At 39.9% G+C, this 21,035-nt stretch overlaps 1 protein-coding gene across 1 annotated transcript in view; it reads right to left on the bottom strand.

Moving 5' to 3' along the window:
* Positions 1-1,666: 1,666 nt before the first annotated feature.
* Positions 1,667-21,035, bottom strand: part of MTX2 (metaxin 2) — a 36,579-nt gene continuing 17,210 nt past the window's right edge. Inside the window, exons 4-10 of the mRNA XM_086750918.1 lie at positions 10,611-10,683; positions 7,473-7,549; positions 6,659-6,751; positions 5,889-5,927; positions 5,359-5,484; positions 4,685-4,761; positions 1,667-2,171 (exon numbers count right to left, since the gene is read on the bottom strand). Of these exons, the coding sequence (XP_086607044.1) occupies positions 1,961-2,171; positions 4,685-4,761; positions 5,359-5,484; positions 5,889-5,927; positions 6,659-6,751; positions 7,473-7,549; positions 10,611-10,683 (696 nt within the window). The 3' untranslated portion in view covers positions 1,667-1,960. The remainder of the gene's footprint in view (positions 2,172-4,684; positions 4,762-5,358; positions 5,485-5,888; positions 5,928-6,658; positions 6,752-7,472; positions 7,550-10,610; positions 10,684-21,035) is intronic.

Here is a 21,035-nt window from a genome sequence, read left to right as displayed (position 1 = left end):
TCCATTATGTAAATTACTCCTGTAGTTCAGTCTGCTGGTAGCAGAACTGCCAAAACCACAAAAACTAGGTTAAAATCTTTACTCATGAATGGTGCTCTGTAAATAGCAGGCAGTAAAAGGCAAGTTAAAGATTAAGATACTTCAGTTTTCACAGAGGATTTTCCCATCACTGTGACACTGCTAGCTTTAGAGACTATTAGAAAGTGTTTTTTGCTCAAAGTAGTGTATATCATAATATTATTTCCAAGCTAAGAAAAGCCCTGTAACAAATTCTTTTCCAGTTTTTTCCAGAAGTTGCACTAATGCAGAAAAGGAGGTTCAAAAGCAATATCTGGGTTCTCAGCTACTGATTGCTTTGAGAGCAGTGAAGACTTGATGGGTTTCAGTTTGAAAAGGAACTCAACATACACATGTGAAATTTTAAGACTGAAATGCAGGATAAGGGCAATTTTCCTCTCCTGGCAAGAGTGATTTGATAAGAGGCCAAGACCCCCTCATGCACTGACACCGGTATCAGTTTGACTCCAGTAGGACTGCTGTATCAAAAAGCAGGAAGTAGGAACTCAGCTCCATTTCCCAGGTGAGCTAACAGTGGTCCCCCACAGCAGGAATGAGTAAGCAGGGTGGTTCATGAGCCACAGAGTCAAGAGACCCAGCCAGTCCAAGGTACACAGCTGCTTTCTGCTCAGTTTCTAAGAGAGAACGAAATGGCAGCCAAAAATCTCATGACCATGACATAACCAGTTCAAGCCACTAAGTACTTTGACACTGAGGAGTACAGTCAAAAGAATTCTATTTCACAGTAAGAAAATACCACAGTTCTAACATGCCAGACAGCCTGAGCTGGTTCCCAGTATGGACTTACCAAATGCACTTGGGACTGGTTTTGCCACCAGCACATTCCTGAGGTTGCCGGCTCTTTTGGAAAAGTGTCAAGTACAACTGATAAAGCAGAACACAGTGGTGCCATTTAATGTGTTCAAAGAAATACTAGTCAGATCGAGTCCTGGCCTACACACAGGTACCATCCCTGGAAAAGTTACACACCACAATGATATTTCTTTGTTTACTGCTGTATTATTGTGCCTATGTGGGTGACAGGACAATTTAGAGGCAAAAAGGACCAAGGCATGCCACCCACAGGCTCATACCAAGTCCTTTTGCTACGAGAACCACCCCAGCAAGTACAAAGTTCAGAAGGAATGTTAACACACTGGAATTGGAAATGGTGAGACAGATGCTTACCTAGCAAATTCATTTCTTAAACAAAGAGGAAGAAAAGCTGAGGATTAAAACTGGGAAATCATAGGAAGAAAAAAAATGTAAATCCAAAAATTAAAAATGAACAAGAAATAAAAGTAGAGGGAAGACACACATAGTAGAAGTAATGACAGCCAGAAGCTACTTTGACACAAAATCAGAACTGACTGAATAAAATCACATAATTTGTGTGCTGCAGAGTATCAAGACTTTTTGTCACTCAATTCTTGAATTAATTTTGGCTGAGGCAAGCGAACTTAAGATCTCTAATGAGTCCTTTCATTCCCAGCTTAACTAACTAGTTAACCATGCAACTGTCTTCTAGGTGTCCTGCCAACAGGACATTAACTACATAGACATTAACCCCATAGACATAAAACTTAGTAAGAAAGGCATTTAGAAAGTTCAGAGATAAACATTTAATGTATTTTACTTTTTTAAATACAGATACAATGTATTTCCAAGGACACTTTAGAGTAAATGGCATACAGGCTATTAAAATGGAAGCGCCCATGCAGTCATTTCAGGTTAAATGTGCACCGTATATTCTACAACACAAAAACTGCATTTAAGAGGTTTTTTCCTTGCTCCAGAGTGATTTGGCAGCTTCAAAAAGCTAAAATACATTTCCATTCTCAAAATCAATAACAACAAAACCCAAAACTGAAATGCAATCCACGCCAACCACCGAACAACACGCTTATCTCAGTAGGGATCTCTTAGCAGATCGGGCTGCAGCAGTTGCAGAGCTGTCTTTATCATGGCCCTCAAAGTACTGCTGCTCTATCCGCCGACAAAAGGCTGTGAGATTACTGTAGTTCTTCACTTTTTCAGAGAGTTCATCAGTGGTTAGCTGAGTAGTAAGGATTGTGAACAGATGTCCAAATACCAGAGCGTCTAATTCAGTTGGTCTGTAAAAACAAATAAAAAAACAACAGGGATTTTAGAAGGCAAGTCCTGATCAAGAAAAACCCTGCTGTTCTCAGTAACTTTTAGATTAGCCATGCAATCTAAGAATTGGGAAGAAATCAGGCAACACTGAACTTACCACATGCACAAAAAATATGTATACAGTGTATAAGCATACTGCTAGTTCTCAGTATGACATCTTTTTTTTTTTTTCATAGAATCATAGAATCACATGGTTGGATGGGACCTATAAGATCATCTAGTCCAACCGTCTTCCCACTACCATTGCTGCCACAGCTACTAAACCATATCCTGTAGCTTCTCATCAAGCCGCCTCTTGAACACTGCCAGGGACGGAGACTCCACCACCTCCCTGGGCAGGCCGTTCCAGTGCCTTACCACTCTTTGAGAGAAAAAGTTTTTCCTCAAGTCCAATCTAAACCTCCTCTGGTACAACTTGTGGCCATTTCCTCGGGTCCTGCTTGTTGCCTGGAAGAAGAGGCCAAACCCCTGTTCATCACAACCTGCCTTCAGGAAGCTATAGAGTGCAATGAGGTCTCCCCTGAGCCTCCTCTTCTGCAGACTAAACAATCCCAACTCTCTCAGCCGCTCCTCATAAGACTTGTGCTCCAGACCCCTCACCAGCTTTGTTGCCCTTCTCTGGACACGTTCCAGGGCTTCAATGTCTTTTTCTGCTTTTGGTAGCTTGGAAATGTGGAAATAACACTTCTTAGAAGGGGCAGAGTTACTGATCCAATACCAAACCAAACCTTTTAGTTCTGTAACCAGGGCAAATGCTTATCAGGTCTTTGGGGTTTTTTCCTTTTCCCCTGCAGACCTATATATAAAAAAAAAAAAAACCAACAACCCAGCTCTCATCTCACAAAGAAGAAAAAAAAAAAAGAGGAAGAGGAAAAAAAGCATAAAATTCCTCTTTTCCTTTTGTCCTTTTCAATAGTCAGGAACTATTCAACCAGGAGGAAAAGGAGATCCAGGGTGAAAGCAGCTGGAACCATCTCTTTTTTGAAAGGGGACTACACAGAAGAAAACAGATATTTTGCAAAACAGTGGATGTTGAATGTTTTCAGTCCTACCTTATTTTAGGTACAAAGCCTTCTGAATTGTCATCCTAGACCTTTGCATATAAGTAGCCCATGTGCAAATAATATTATTTTTTTTCAAACATATTAATAACTTAAGAGTCCTTCTTTACTAGTGTTCAAGATAAACAGCGTGAGGGTTTCCTAACTGATAATTTTTTTTGCCTTGTATTCGTGGATCCCTAAGAACTCTCGAGTGGAGATGAGGACCATTGTATAACAAACTTAAATCTGTCAGCAACAGTCTGCCTTTCTTATTTACCTCCTACAGACTCCCAGAAGTCACTGACTGAAAAATACTGGACTAAGAATATATACTTTCTTAGTAATATTTCAGATAGCTAAAAAGCTCAAAGGTTGAAACTGTACCAGAGAAGTCTGGTTAACAAACAACAAAAACAAGATCCCCAAGCTACAACTCTTTACAAACACAGAAAAGAAATTCAGGAGATACTATGTTTAAGAATGGTTTTTGAAGATGCAATTCAAACTTGTCTTCTATAATGCATATTTCTGTATCCACTCAATTTACGCTACCCACCTAGTCTCAACTTGGAAAAGATTAAAGGGCAAAGACACATGTAGAAAAGTAACCAAGACCATCTGCTGTCTTTTGAAGACATCTCCCTGTCCAAATGTAGTTAACTGAAGTGCAGATCTGAGCATTTCTAGTCTGGTCTATGCACAGGAGAGAAGAGGCAGCTAGTGTGATGTTATTTAAATCTGTATCATTTCAAAAATATTGAATTACTGGAGAGAGAGAAAAAAAAAAAAGGCATTTTGCAATTGGAAGAAACAGGTGAAAGCAGAGGACATCGCATGAAGGCCAAGTTGTTCCTTTTTTCTTCCCTGGGAATGTGAATCTTAGCTTTCACTTTGCAATTGATCCCTTGTCAATACAAGACCAGCTTCTCCCCCAGTTCCTACAACTCACAGGCATCTTCACGCAAATTCAGTTCATTCGGAGCTGCCCCCAGTGTTAAGAGGCACAAGAGAAGCTGTCCTGGTCAGGACAGCATGAAAATGTATTCACTCCCCTGTACCCAGTACAGAATGTTACCCAAGAAATACAAGTAAAGCTTTAAATGTATAATTTTTTAATGAGAAACTAACTGTATAAAGGTGTACATTTGCAGCCTACGTAAGTTGTGGTAGACTCTGTAGAGAAGACAAGCAGGAGTAAAACTAAATCGTAAATAGAAAAAAAAAAAAAAAACAGAAACTTATAGAAACTTTCCTTTTCAAGCTTTTAATTACATATTTCTGAAATTTCATGTTTATATTCCAGTCACACATTTGTATTTCTGCAACTAATCACACAGCATTAAAATAAAACAGGAGTTTTCCATATATATATGTGGATATATATCTATATCTCACAGTCCTGGATGTAATACTTCAGTAGAGTAACTTACTGCTTATTGAAGAAATATGGTTGTGTTCCTAATCTCTGGGAGAGAGCCTGACAACACTGATCTACATCTTCAAGCACCTATCAAAACACACAAGAGATAAAAGATCCAGACTGTCAGGAAATAGCAACATCGCAAAAAATAACCTCCTTATTGTATTTGCACTGATGCTGGGAACAAGAAACACACAATGTTGGAACATCAAAAGTCAGTAAAACCTACACAGTAGGCAGGTAGCTATGTGTTACTTACCTAATATTTGATGTAAGGCAATTCTGAGTGAGTGGTTCCCATAACATTATAATTCAGCTTAATGAAAGGTACTAACTTATACCTCAGAACTGCTTTGCTTTTTTTTCAGACCTCTGACAAGGGAGCCGCAAGGTGTGCCTATTAACATCATATAGGAAGTGATGGCTGTAACTGACATCCTATTTTCAGAACTTCGGTCTAAACTAACAACACCAGAGATGTACACTCATGGTAAAATATCCTCCTCCCACCCGACCAGGTTATACAAAATTTAAGATTTATTGCTGCTGAAGGCAAGTACCTGACTCCAGACAGCATTTTGAGTACAGAATATGTCTTTACTACTTCTGTTTCAAGATAGTTAAAAAAAAAAAAAAGAAAAAAGAAGGCAGAGTAAAGAAATAAAATTCCCTTTTCATCCTGACCTGTTCAAGCGTCTTGCCAGCCCATCCAATGGCTTTCATCTTTCGTCTCACCTCCCATTGCTTCTGATAGGACAAAATGCGGTTAAGAGGCCACGGGTAAGGGGAGCCATACCTCGGGTGAGTAATCTTTGTTTAAAAAGAGTAAGGTACATCGTTAGAAGAAAATACAGATACCTCTATGCACAAAATAACTAATATTCACATATTTCTAACAGAAAGAGAACTGTAAAAGAGAAAGTGAGTTGTGTGATATGCTGTAATTATTTGCACAGAATTTAGTTTGAAAGCAGAACCATTTAAAACTATTACTTCAGAAACGTACGCAAAACCTGTATGTATTTTGCAGTCAGCTACCTCCAGTAATGACACAGCTTTCCTAAAATGTATATGCAAGCAAAATTAAAGTGAAAAGACTGTATCACTAATGGTATAAACCTCAATGTTTCATTTATGAGTAGGGACTTCCAATTGTGAGCAAAAGCGTTTTCTCATTAAATTTTAATCAAGATAAATACTGCAGAACCACTCACCTCCTCTACTGTAACATCATCACACCATTGGAGATAGAGCTAGGAACAGAGAGAATACTTACTAAAACTTCCAAATAAAGCAAAATACAGAGACAATCATTTCTCACTAGTAGAATTTTCTTTTCTATAGTAGATTAAATTTCCATTTAATTTCTTCTGTTAGACTGCTGAATGTAGAAAAGAAATTAAAACTGAAAGGCAAAAGCCCAGTTGCTAGTCCTTACTTTGCCAGCACCAGAAGCAAGCTGAGACCAAAGGCCCACTGCCATTGCCCACGCTGAACACAACTCAGTGCACAGGTTACCAACCCTCAGCCACCTGCTGCTTGCCAGCATTTCCAACATTGTTCCCACACTGGAACTGTGCCATGTTAACTGTCCACAGACACAAACCACAGGGGATCCCAGCCTCCCACTAGGCACATCAGCATGCATGCTGTGGAAGGTGACAGCAGGGTGCCTGGCCAGCTGTGGGGTGGGGTAGCATCCCAGGAGCCAATGGCATTTTCCTTCTGCAGAAATCAGTTATTTCTACAGCTATGCGACACACTTCAGGTAGGTCTGGAGAATCATACCTATGGCTTGTGTCTACAGCAACATTTCAGCAAGCACTCCAAAGGGTACAAAGAATTTATTCCTGCCTCCTTTCACCTCGAAAGTTGATGACCTATTCTAAGAACAAGCAATATTTCCAATATAGGGAAAAATCCTAAAGCTTTCTTGCCTATAGTCACTTATGTAAGTGTGTGGAATTACTATGGTTTGCTGTACCTCTGCTGTCAAGAGCATATTATTGACTAATTCCATGTAGGCTTTCATCTCAGCTTTTTGGACTTCATCTAACCCATCACTGAGAGAATGGCCCTAATGGGGAAAAGAGAAAAAAAAAATTAGACAGACACATGTAAGAAAGGATATTGGAATATTCAGCAATGCCTGACCCAAGGACCTCTGAAGTCAATGAGCTTTGGCTCAGATCCTGATCTCTTACATAGTTCAATAACAAATTATATATGCAATTTTTAAATACAGTGTCCTTTAGAATTAAAAAGAAATCATTGTAACGTAACATAGCTAATCTACAAGAAATGCAGACTATCATCAGTTATAGATGAACACAGTTTGAACATACAGCCTCCTGGTTACTGTTATCTTTATGGCAAGAAGTAAACAAAAATTTACATCTGTCATACCACTTTATCAACTGCTCAGTGAAAAGACAGTATTTTTCAAAATATAGAGGAGGGTTGTGGGGGGAAGCAAAGGCAAATTTGAACAGTATCTGATCCTTTAGCATTCAAGAGCTCTGAGACCCAGAGACAGAGCATGTAGAAAAAGAGTCTCAGAAAGTGGCACTGGTATGCAGCATAGAACTTACTTCCAGAATTTAAGTAAATATCAAAAAAAAAAATTTCCACCTCAACAAACTCCTACTCCAGGATATCTTTATTTTAAAATGGCACTAGATTTCTACACTGTTTTAACAAACTAACTAACATTCCAGAAGAGCACACCAAATCAGCACAATGCTAAGCAGGATTAACGTGCTATTCAGTAACTGATGGAAACAGCGTACTGTTATTACCTTGGCTTTTACAAACTGGACTATGGGCCCCAGTTCAGATACAACTTGATTTCCCACATGAATAAAGGGTACTTTGCCTGTAAAATGAGAAAAAATATTTAGTACAAGGTTTTTATACATGTAAAACATAATTTCAAATTTTCAAAGCAATTAAACATTGCAAGTACACCTGAACATCAGTGGTTTTTCTTCAAATGAGCACAGGCAATGCTCTAACATCATAGCTCACCCAGCGAACATATGCACTAACAAACCTCTTCCTCAAGATCTTCCTCCTCCTGAATCTCTTCTACATGCAATACTTGCAATTGTGTATTTCAAAGTTACTGAGTGAGATCTATTGACTTGTATTTTAATAATGCATTTTGCTTTGCTGAACAGACTTAATTCAATGTGTCTCTGAAGTACAGCTGGGAAATCCCAGGAGAGCAGACAAGCCCTTGGCTAGTTTTACGATACAACATGTTTCCACCCTCCCTTCTAACTCACTGTTGGGGAAAGGGCTGCTGAAAGGACGACGGGAGATGCGGCACTGTGCCCAGAAAAGCAAGCAGGGGGAAGTGTAAATGCACACTCAGCAAGGCGGGGTCTTCACTCCCCCTCCTCCAGTCCTTCAGATTTCCAACGACTGGGCCAGCCACCTGCCATTGGCTGCCCCAATCTTCACCCTCCAGTTGTGACCTGGCATTTTTAAGTCCTCACCATCCTGGTGTCAGGAATAGGTTCTCAGTTTGAGACCCGCAGCTTCATGATCTGGGGAGCTGGGAGGGGGGAAAAGCTGCTTCATCATCATGGAAGCAAAATGGCGTTAAAGCTTAATACTAGTGAGGCTCAACATTCACTCTATGAAGCTGAGCCCTGAGTGTCCAGCATGAAGCAGGGCTAAAAACAGCCAGTCCTCAAAGGGAGACTGGGAAATGACTGTCACTGGTGGGACTTGTGGAGTGTGAAGGGCTCCCAAGTCTGTAAGCACCACCTTCTCTGATTGTTAAGTTTTCTTACATGCAGATCTGAGCCAAAGCTTTAAGGCAGGCAGATACAAGAGGAAGCCCTGTTAAACACAGCAAACCACAAAGCATGGCAGAAGTTGCCTTATGCTCCTTTTTCCCAGCTCTCACACATGAAGCTGAGGGCTCCTACTCCAATCCACCCCAAGCACATTGGTCATTCTGAAAATCTTCATCCAAATGCAACTGACAAACATCAACCTTACATTTAACACTAAATCTTTTTGGATTACTTACATGATTGAAATCATTCATAAAACGGAGAGAAATGGTGGATGGTTTGTGTTACTGAGAGCGTCCTCACGCCCAAAGCCTGCCCTGTGCAGCGGGGCACAGCACACTCACCTTCCTGCCTCTCGCTGCAGGCAAACTCTGCTTGTGATGGACAGCCCAAAGCGCAAGATCAGTACCTGCCTGACTCCAAATATCTTGCTAGCAATACATTCACTCTTTTCACTAAAACACAAAAAACCTACTGTTGAGCCTAGCACAAAAACAGTTCATGCTAACAGCAGATTCAGTCATGCTTTTTATCATGAGATTCACTTCTCACTGGCTCGATCAGCCTAAGGGTAATAAATGAAGTGCATCACATCAATAAAGGCTTCATCTGCATTCACACTGTTGTGGAAGGAAACACAGACCTCCTCGAGCTGCAGAATTCAGTGGTTTCAGTCAGACTGTACTTCACACACCAAGACAATCCTTTGGTATTCTGCTTTTGACTCCCTCAGAATGGGTTTTGTCATTATGATGACTATGAGACAAATAACCATCCCCCCAAAACAATGAGATGCAGATCTGTCTGCTGCTGCTGTGAGACAGGGGGAGGTGGGGAGGGAGAAGGGAGCAAATGAAAACCTGCTCTGAATTATCATTAATCAAAATATTCTAAAGAAAGGAAATTGGGAAAGTAAATAAACACAAGGACTTCAGGAGTAAGGGCAAAAAGAACACATGTATGTCTACCTACATTTAAAACTGAAGCAGTATAATTTTCCCTCTTGTGCTCCTTGTTTTCAGCAGAAGGAAGGAAGGGTTCAGATCCACATTATAACATCAGATGCCAGCAAATATGGACATGGAGTGCAGGTGGCAAAGAAGAGAGAGTATGCAAGCGTCACCAGTCCTACTCCTGTGTGTGCAAGATGCTCCCCTGTGCATGGATTCAGCATTTCAAAGGTACCTTTATTTACTAACAAATAATTTATATACCTCCATATTTTGCTGCATTTTCACTGCTGCCCAGCAACTATTTGTCTGGTTTGTTTTTGTTTTTTTTTTTTTTTTAATAGCATCATTCCAGCTGCTTTGACTGAAATATCAGTAGCAGCGCCAGAATCCATACAGTTGGCAGACATATATTAACAGGCATGTGGCAGGCATCAGCCAAAGCCGAGTAATAGGTAAATAAGTAACTTCTCACACGACAAAAATCTGAGGAGTGCGAGGATTACCAGACACTTGCACCCAGCAGTTCTCTCTGATTTTTACGAAACCCTCTAGAGTCGGCCTCTGAAGGTTTTTAGGCAACTCGTCACCTCCAGCAGAAGGCAGACTCTGTACCCTTCTAATAATTTATTGTTTGTGGGTTTGGATTTTTTTCCAGACAGTCTCATGGATCAGAGGAAGATTTAAAATCACCTGTCACCCTTAACAGTGACAATGTACTCTTTCAGTCTTCTCCTGTATCCACCTCCTCGCAATCATCTTCCAGACAGGGTAACAAAAGTACTCTTGCAGTGCTGTCTCACCTCAGCACTGGGAAAATATAACAGCATTCACTGGAATATTCCCTGGATGCAGAACAAAGCCACTTTTGGAAACACAAGTCTTTCTGCTTCAGGACACAACAACTCTCAGGCATTTTAGAGAAGGTTTCTGCCAGACGCTTGAACTGTCTGAATGCTATATATAGGTACGGCAGTCGCAGGCGCGGTTACACATGGTGCCAACGTTACTTTGCATTCGATTGTTTTAATTGTTTAGAGGAGAAACTGCAGTGGAAAGGAGGGGGAAGGCAACCCACACACAGCAGCACTGACCGACTGTTATCTGCAAGACAAGGCGCAGTTGCCATGGTATCAAAATGGAGGTGTAACGTAGTAATCTAAATGAAGGCCACACTTACCAGATGGGGACATGTACTCGGCATTTGCCCTGCAAACCACCCGGATTGGCAGATTGCACATTTGCAAAAAGGCCTGGAAACAAAAGAGTAGCATTTTAAAAGCATTAATACACCAGTGACAAATAAGCATGTTCTTCTCAAGACATTTGACTACGTTTTAGCTAGCTCTTTGCACACATTTATGAAGCATAGCTCCTTGCATCCTGCTTTTAGGACGAAAGAAGGGTAGGTTAAAGAAAAATACAGTTTTCCAACTTCTTTAGACAACTGTTTATCATCCAGTCATTGACTAGAATTCTTCTAATGAAATTTCACCTACTTTTACTGTTTTTCTTCAAGACGAGCAAAGCAGCAGATTCTGACAGAGACAATTAGTGCTGTGGCTGTACAAAATTAAGTGACATTTTGCCCCTTCTGAAAATCACAGTACTTCTGGCTAAAGCTGGCTAACCAAGTTCACACTGTGTAACAGAGGAACACCTCACACATTATATTCACAGAGCACCTTCACACATTATATTCACAACAGCTGCCAAAGTTCTGCTCTGTGATGCTGTCAGAGCACAAGTCTGCTTTGGGAGGAAGTATTTATTATCTGTAATTTATGTGAATCATGGAGAGCGTGATTGATTCACTGTTTCTTTCTATCTGTAACCTTAGATTCAAAGCGTTCTCAGTAGGATACTGATTTTTGTCAGCACCTGCCATCACCACAAAATACTTAGTGTGTTTCTGTTGAAATAGCCAAGCATCAAGAAAAATACTTGCAATTTGGACAGAACATGGCAAATAAGGAACTTCTTAAACCTCTAGAGTCTCTCGCAACTCAGCCCAAGTCCTACAATTCATTTTGTCTTTGCAATTAGACAGATCAGAATTCCAGATTCCAAAATTACACTTATTTATTATTTTACCACACAGCAGCTTGAGTTTAAAAAAGCCTACATCAAGAAGGCTACCACCATGAAGAAAATGCTGCTGTAACTTGGCACTTTCTAGATGAGCCTCCTCCTACTCTACAGATTGCCAGCTCTGGCAGTAAGCTGCACCCTCACACCTTTAGATGCTCAGACCCTAATCGTAGACATCACAGTAACCCAAATCCTAACCTTGAGATTGCTCATCTCTGCACTAAACGAGGCCATAAGGCATGAACTAACACTGGCATCAGTCCTGTTCCTAACTCTGTGGCTTCTGTAGTACCCATCAAGTACACAAAAATAACCCAAACAGCCCCTCTCCTTTCCCTTGCACTCTTCAAGTCCTTTATTCCCAAACTCTAATCCAAGCGCTGATACTAACTGTATCCAGGGAAAAAAAAAAGCCAAAAGCTTTGGTCCTTTTCCAACCAAATCCAAGAACTGCACAGTTCATTATGACACTTGGCTCTTGCAGGTTTAGACAACTCAAACCCAAATCCCAATTTAAAGCAAGCAACTATGGTCACAAGCTGCTAGGCAAGATCTTGATTACAGCTGATGAGAGCTCCAGAACTGTAGAGGCTCTGCAAAACTCACCACAAACCTGAGTTTCTACAGCTTTTTATTTCCTCAGCCTAACTCTAGTTTAAAGCTCTGCCTGGGAGCCAATTCTTATACCTACACATGCAGATATACAGATAGAACGGGATAAAGAGAGGGTACTAGTCATGGTGAACATCAGCCAAATACTGGAAGTCCTGCACTACTTAGCAATAAACTGGCCTCTCGAATGCCAAAACCTCGTCCTAACCAGAACCTCTACCACTGCTTAACAGGGCAACTATGACCCAAAGAAAATACAAAGCACTGGCCACATCTGACGCTATTCCACTTTCTAAGTCTGTGCATCCACCAGAGTCCACCAAAAATCAATGCTCCTGCTGTCTTAGCATCCCAAACTCCATGCAAACAGTAATAACCAAAGGGCCAACTCTTAAACAGGAATTTAAGACATTGGTCTGTCTCAGTCCTAGATCTCTCCGTTTGCCTGCTGGTTCTGTAGGATCTAGCAATGTCCAGACTGTTCCAGCTACTGCCATTCGCATCATGTCTTCTGACCCAAACTGGGGCTTCCTTTGCAACTTATTTAGAAACAGCTAAAAGACAAGAATGCAGAGACTTTGGTTTAGATTAAATACATACCTCTACATCATTGCTTTGGTGTAACCCACAAAAAAAACATCACTCTAACTCAACTGGTACAGAGACTTGGTTCTTCTGAAAGCTCTACCAGTAGCTAACAACATCTCCTCAACAGTACTGTGCTGCAGTGGAAGTGACGGCATCAAAAAACAGCTTGAAATAATTTCATCTTTGGGTAGGAGGAGCGGATTGAATTTGTACCATACTACTTAATCCATAGCTGCTGAATTTCATCTCAAAAATACATGAAGTTTTATTTGGTCTAGGCTTATCAAATTAGTTTCCTTCGCAGTAAGGCACTAAATTAACTCTGCAATTCTGCATTAAGCTACAGATTAATTTTGTAAGCGCCATGTACTACTCTCGCTGCAAGGTCAGAAGAAAAAAAGTCTGAACTGCACTGGAGTTAGGGCAACACATGAATAACTGAAAAGCTTGTAAGTGAAGAGACATATTGGAGCAAAATGAGGTGAATTAGAGAACTAGTTTTACTTTGTCATAACAGCGTGTCAAAAATGAGACATGCTGGCACAGAAAACGTAGGTTACATCAGTTGCTTCAGCAACTGTACATCATATTGTACACTGGCTTCTACACAGTATAAGGTTTCCACCAAAAACGCAGTTTGTGACTGTGACAAACATTCCTCAGCATAGAGGCTAAACTATAAATAAATCTTTTCAGTGTAAAGAGTTCAGCCAAGTTTCCATCAAAAATTTGAATCTGACCTTTCTCTCTCTCCTCCTCAATAAACATCCACAGAACAAGGAATATTGACCTCTATTCACATTTGGCAGGAAAATTCTAACTCAGTTTCTGCCCTAGTGCAAAGGGGATGGAGAATACATTGCCATTCTGGCACCTTGGAAATACAGACACACTGGGTCCGTGTGCCTTTTTTGCACTTTGTAAAGAAAAGAGGAGAGAGGAGGTTTAACTAGAATTGAGCTCTAATATGGGAACAAATATTAACTAAATAGAAACTTTCACTACTCTGCATAATAAAGAACAGATTCTAGAAAGCTTAGAAATAAGTCAGTCTACCCTCAGAAAGATCAAAAAAAGAAAAAAAAGAAAAAGGAGGAGACCCTAAAGTAAACACCAAACCAAAAACCTGAGAAAACTTCCCTGGAATTGTCATCTCCAGTTCCGATTAACATTTTGTAGATGGGAGACGAGAACCAAGTTTGAGAAACTGAGGAGTGATTCAAGATTAAAACTGAGCAAATCCATCTGGTTCTGCGTTCACCCCAGCAATCCTCCTGTGAGGCTCAGAAACCCCGACCACCGGAGCTGCCTGTCCAGCAGCACTACAAGGCCTGCTCCAGCAACCCCCTTCAGCACCCATGTGCCAACACCTATTCCACTTCAGCCCTTGTCTATAATTAGGATCAGCTTTAATATGAGTGGTGAAATAGTCATGAAATACAAAAACAAGTGAAAACAGAACCGTGTAAGAGTTGAAGACAAAATCATTTAATGCCATACAATAAACCTAATTTAAATTAAAAAAAAAATTAAAAATTAAAAACTACTATTCCGTCTTTAAAAAGATAGAAGCCCAGGGAATTAAAAGACTGGTATGCTGAACTGTAATTTGCACCCAAAGCATGACCTATTCAATTTTAAGTGCTCCTTAAATATTATTCTGCAGGAAAACGAAGGAAAGCTCCAAAATATGAGAAAAGTTTAATCATTATTGGATCTACACCACTGAACTAATTGAACCTTACCTAGAGAAGTAGGCCAGTATCCATTTCTTGATCCAGTCGACTGGAAAGCCTTCAAGCGGACTAAAAATACATGTCAAATGACAAGAAGAGACGGTACTATCCCAGACTATGAGGGCTCAGCCCAAGAAATAAGCCTTACAATTTGCATTGCTGAGAGTACTTACATTCTTTCATTGATGTGACTGACAGGCTTCGGAAATTATTAGTACTAACACCACAGGTGTTTTTTACTTTTCCAGCACAGTGAATGTATTTCATATTTATGGAAATAATGGTTTCTTTTAGAAAAAGAGATGGACAAGGATCATGACCAATGCATTCTTATAAATAGCCACTGCAAGAAAATCTTTTTTTTCTCATACATTAAATTAGATAAATTAGATTTTAGACAATAACTGATGTTAGACAGTAAGTGGCATGAACTATTCCCAAAATAGTTAAAATTGGCACAGATCAAAGAGTTCCTATAGAGATAATATAGGACAAAGCAGCAGTTTTTGCGAGTCTTTATCTCATTTAACACTTTAGCCCAGTGATCAAGGAAGGATTTGTTCCCTTTCTGACCACTCATGGAGAATGTCAAGAACCAGCACATTTGGTGTGCAGATGGTATCAGACCGCCATGGCTTCCAGCTCTGATAAAAGATGCAGTGGAACACTGATTATTCCAGCTCAGAGCATCTCGTTTCCCTTTGGGTACTTCACATATATAATTTGAGCAGGCAAGTAAACTCTTGCTTTTCTTGTGAGAGAAAGCATCAGCAAATGGGAATGAGCTCAGCTCCTTTGAGTGCTTTTGGAGTGAAGAGTGAGAGATTGAAGGCTGAAACCACTCCAGTGCAGTTCCGCTGAGATTTATGAAGATATCAACACCCCTTCAAAGACACAGCATCAAAAGCTGAGCAATCTGAAAGATCAAGGGCCCTGGCTTATTCTAGTACATCAGAGATTATTGTTAACATCATAAATTTGGCTGATCAACTTAAAAAGGGATTGAAAGGGGCCAACTGAATTCCAAGTGACATATAAGCTAGTTAATCAAACCCTTGTGAAAATTCACCTAAAAATGGTAAGCAAGATGGTAACAGCAAAACCAGAAACAAGACACTTAACTGAGCACAGACTAACCATCACACCTTGCAAAGATGCTTGTAATTCCAAAGAACAGCATTAAATTTCCTGCTCTCTCTTCCTCTGGAAAAAAATGTACTAGCACAGAATGAATAGGGTGACTACTGTAGGCCACAACCTGCATCTCCTCCAGCATCTAGGATTCTCACACAATAATACTACAGCAATTGTAATTCTTCAGAATAGGAAAAAAAATAAAAATTGCTCTCATGTCTGTAGTAAAACCGGTACACATTACTTCACCTAAAGTTTTCTGGTCCAAAGTAACTGTAAAGATGTTCACTGAAAATGTTTTTTGATACTTTGAAAACAACTCTTCTGAACAAACTCTAAGCACGGAAAGGAGAACTGAATTCCTGCTGGAAAGGATAAACTTTTTTTTTATGCTTAACACCACCAAAGAGTTAACTATTTTGATCAATTCATAAAGAGGAGAGACTAATATTCTTATTTACCCTGGCTCATGTTACAGAAGATCAAGATATGACTGCCCAATAGACTTTACACAAATAAAGGAAACTTCATTCAAGCATAAATATACAGAATTCACTACAACTGAAGGACATCAAACCAAAACGCTCAGGCTTTTAAAAGGAATGAGTAATTTCATGGCTCATACTACTTAATGCAGCATAAAACAAGGGTAATGAAATCTTGGATTGAGAAGAACTGAGTTTATTCCCCTGGCATCAGCAGGAGTGCCTCCCTTATCCATATGTTCCACTGATTATTTGCATTTCTGTAATTTTAAAAACAGGGTCCCAATTTCTTGTGCAATATCAGCATTGGTCAATAACTGAAGCAGACGCCTGGAAAACCGTCCAGTTTAGTAACTTATGTTCAATAAAATGTCTGCTTCTCTAAGTTATTTCTGGAACAAAGTGTGTCCTTTCTTTGGACGAGGTCGATGTAAGAAATAGATAGAGGCATTAAAAAATAAAGATTCGGCTTAATAGGGTCTGTCAGCTTCTCTCCCACGCATACTCTCTACCTTTCTTCCCTGCAGGCTAACAGTCTCCCCTCTCCTCCTTTCAGCCTTTCTATCTGTAGCATCACATACTCTTCTGCCACCTGGGAAGGGAGAAATGTGAATAATATATTTTCAGCAATGCTACCTCTCTTCTTCAAGACTGAAAGCATTGAGTCTACAAAGTTGCTACTGCCTCTGTGCACCTTGTTTTTAATGGGAGACCTTGCTGTAGACAGGGAGATACAGACTTCCTGGAATTCCATGAGGAGAAGCAGAGGACAGGGAGGAAAAAAAAGGTGCTACCAGATGAATTATGTTGTTGTATTATGTAATATGTATCATGAATTATTAATCCTTCCCTGCCCTCCCAATATTTACTCTTATAGACTACGGAAGAAAGAGTGCGGCAGTGAGAACAACAAATTGAAGAAAAAGCATGGAAAAGCCTCTTGGTGCCTTTCCTGCCCTACCACGCGTTGATCCACACAGGACTACGGTTTGCATCGCACTGCCTTCTCCTCCCAGAGAGCAGCAGCATGAGCCACTCTGTTTTCAAAGTCAACACCAGTTCCTGTTTTTGCAGAAACAAAGTATTAGTAGCTATGTGAAAAGGGCTGATAGGAAGCTTTGAGGTGACACTTGTTACAAAATTAATCAACAATCTTATGCCCATCATTCATTTCAATCATGGCAGGTGACACCTCCCACCAGAATTAGAGAGTACATTTACAACAACAGCGTTGCTTTAAGGACACAATTAACTTAAGGCTTGTTTTATTTTCTTATAGCCTGTCCAATTTCAAATCCAAAATGTGGGCAGTATGTTAGATTTCAATTATCTAAAAAATAATCAGAGCAATCACCTTTGTGCTGCTTTAGCACAGCTCAAAAGCCCAGAGCCCAGAAAACACAGCCAGCCACGGGGCAACTCACCCCACCCTCCCCTTCCTCCTCTTCTTACACAGCTGACATTCTCATCTCCGCTGCTGCCGCCCTCGAAACAATGCAAGAAAGTGATGCCATTGTGTCTTTCTATGATGACAAGGACGGAAAATGACTGTGCATGAAATACAATGGGAAGGAATAAGAGAAGGAAGGGGGGGACTTTGTACTTATTCCTACAGTTAATTGGCCTAGGTGCCACTTTTACTCTTGCTCTCCCTTCCTCTCTGCTCTCCCCAGCTAAGGAAGGGCTGTTTGGACACCATCAGCTGGAAACATAATACACATCGGGCAGTGAATCGCCCTGTCAGAGCGCCATCACAACACTCTCCTCTTCCCCTCCAGTCCCCTCTCAGAATAATACATATGAGCAAACACATATACTCATTAAAAATGAGTTACAACTTGATGTAAATTATATCCAGATTGCAGTTTCTGAGATCAGAGGCAAGAATGAAATTACTTATGCCAAGACTCAAACAGTTCACAACTTACATCCCCACATGAGGAACGCTATTTTCAGATGGCACACTCCAGGCTTCATTTGAAGAAGATATATTCATGATTAGTTTTTAATAAAGAACAAGCCATTCCAAGCCATCTCTTGTTCAGCAGCACTTCTAAAAGCATTCACACAATACTGTTGTGAAGAAAGAGTGAAAGGCATTTTCTGTTTTCATTTTTACATTATTTCATAAGCATACAAAGGACAGTATGTGATGACAACTAAAGAGTTATTCTCTACTTTATTGCAGGAACACATTTTAAAATTAAAAACCATGAACAAATCTACAGAATAATTCAGTTTTCATATCAAACAGCTGCAGACCCTGTAACTGAAATAGTGTGTCTAAGGTTATAAATGAAAACTGTTCAGTATCATTCTTTGAGTGACAGATTAAATTCCTAATCCAGTTATGGTAATAGCCACATTTGTACTTTAACATAAATTAAGAGCTTAATTATATTTGTGACTATTTTAAACAAAATAACAAATTCCTTTGTACCTGTGAACATAATTTATAGCAAAGCCACGTTCATTCTCCAAAACAATCTATTTTACACTGCAGCACAACTGCAGTTGGTATAATGTAATTCTTGTTGTAGAATGTGGAAAGAGTAAATTCACTGGTAGCACAGAGGTTTTGAAGATAAATGAAGATGCTATTCATTCAGGGGTAATTTCATCTTAGAACTATATGAAAGATGTTTCACTCACAAACAGTACCTGCATGGCTTGGGATTTAAGCATGTTTTCAGCTACAACGCAATGCTGCTAGATTGATTATGTTGATACTGCATTTCTCATCATGAAGAATTCCAGCTTTTATTCTCTTCAAAAAAAAAGAGATTGTCAGATTTTCATTTCAGTATTAAGTCTTTGTTCAAGCCTCAGCAACAAGTTCAAATTTCTGCTATTGTTTTGTCTAGAGAAAAACCAAACCATAATTCATACACACACACACACAAAAAAAGTACAAATCTGTTGAGGGCAATTAATCATGGGTGATTTACACATTTATTTGATTACTTGTTGAAGTAAATAAGCAGTTGGTCTGTGTAACATAATTTTGAATTGCCCAAACATCCTTCTGTCATTCAAGACTAAGAACAGACAATTCTAAAGTGCACTTTCCTGGAATCTATTAAGACCATTTACAAGGACATAAATTGCACAAGCAATTAATACATATCTTAACATAATGAGCTGCAGGCTTTATAACCTCAGGATAGCTATGAGAATTTCCACAATCCCGAACATTTTAGACAGCCTTTTAAGCAAGACTCTGGGACTACCTGCAAAAAGATTTCAGAAGAACCTGTAATAACAGAGGCAGTCTCAACATTCCTCCTCCCTACAAGTTGGAACACTGCACAGAGATGCTCTGCTGCTATTTGAAGCCAGAGGCCTGGCACAGCACAGCTGTATTAACCCCCTCCCTCCTACTCAGCCACGCAACTTCCACCCAGGCACTAACAAAAAGGCTTTACCTGCACCGGGCATCAATAAGGAGACAGGGTGTGGACAGGTTCTCTGCTTCAGACTGAAATATACTCTCCTGTAGTAATTCAGTTTTAATCCATTTAAAACTCCATTTTACCCTCCTTGAAGTTTCGGAGTTGTTTTGTTATTTAAATATACTTCTCTATTCACTTCTGGGTTTTAGTGGCTTTTTTTACTTTGATAAGACCAATAAGCAGGAATGCCGGGTAACGGAAGCTGTACAATAAATAAGCGGAGAATGGTTTTAACCGTGAGTCATGTTACCCAGGAGGTGTGTCTGTTTTCATTAGCTGTAATGGGAACGGGGCTGAACATCTCACAAGAAGAACAGAGCCTTCATTCTACACACAACGTTCTCTTTCCTGTAGCTGGATAATCGTTACTGATTACTATTTTCCCTTAATTTTAATTCCTTTGCAGTGAAAATAAACTTCATTCAATATCAAGATTTTGCAGCCTAAGATCAAATAGGCTTCACTTTCAATAGGTCTGCATAATAGACTACTTCAAGTTAACAAAGGAGTACAAACACCAAGATGCACCTGAGGTAATGCACTAGCTCATTTGAAGTTATGTTGCATTGTCAGCAAATACAAAGAACCTGAACCCAGTAAAAGACAATGGAATTGTTAATTTAGTCTGTTTCCAAGAACAACAATGGGCAGAAGAGGAATTAAAAAACAAACAGCAACAAAAAAACCCTACCAGTATCAGCAGAGAGGTTCCACAAGATGAGAGGGATTTTTTTTTTTTTAATCGGTTCAGTTGCTTTTCAACTCTTGAAGGCAACACCACAGTTAGTTAGCAATTCCTGGAAGACTCTGTCCTCCCCTCTCTTATCTGCCAGGTAGCTATAGTCAGGAGCCCAGAATTCATTGCACAATGAGAGGTCGTAAGTACAGTCATTACTAAAACAGTAAGACTCCACCAACTTCTATGTCCAATCTGCAGCCCTCACTACTCATTAACTCAAACAAAATGCCTGCAACAGGCTGTTACACCTGCACTGAGAGCAACCTCCTCTGCTGTCTGCTTGATCTGCTCTGCTGGCAAGGGGTACACGAAATGCCATCTGTATTGCAGGGTCGCCCACTGTAAACCAGTCAACTTTTATGCTAATTACTTACTATGGCACTGGATTTTATTATTTATTTTATATGTAGCTATCTGCACATATATTCTCTGAGAGCTACTCCAGAGCAGCATTATGAAGCGGTGCTGCAAGGAGATTTGGAGAAAGATCTGAAAGGCCAGTTGTAGCACATTTAAAGTCTCAAAATCCTGGTGCATTTTCACCACATGGAAGTTCAACAAGCCATGAACAAGCTATGTATCTGCCCTGGTGATATTCATGTGCCCCAAATCAGTAACAGGGGGAAAAGGAATGGCAATAGTGGGGAAAATGTCCTAGGTACCAGCTCCTACTTCTCCTCCTACCCCCCATTCCCATTTGTTCTTCAGGAAAAGAACCACATAACGCATCTCTCCTCAAAAAAGAAAAAAAAAACAAAAACAAACAAA

This window comes from Chlamydotis macqueenii, chromosome 6 (genome assembly GCF_036417535.1).
Source record: "Chlamydotis macqueenii isolate bChlMac1 chromosome 6, bChlMac1.mat, whole genome shotgun sequence".
NCBI lineage: Eukaryota > Metazoa > Chordata > Aves > Otidiformes > Otididae > Chlamydotis > Chlamydotis macqueenii.
This window is presented reverse-complemented; position numbering and strand designations above follow the sequence as displayed.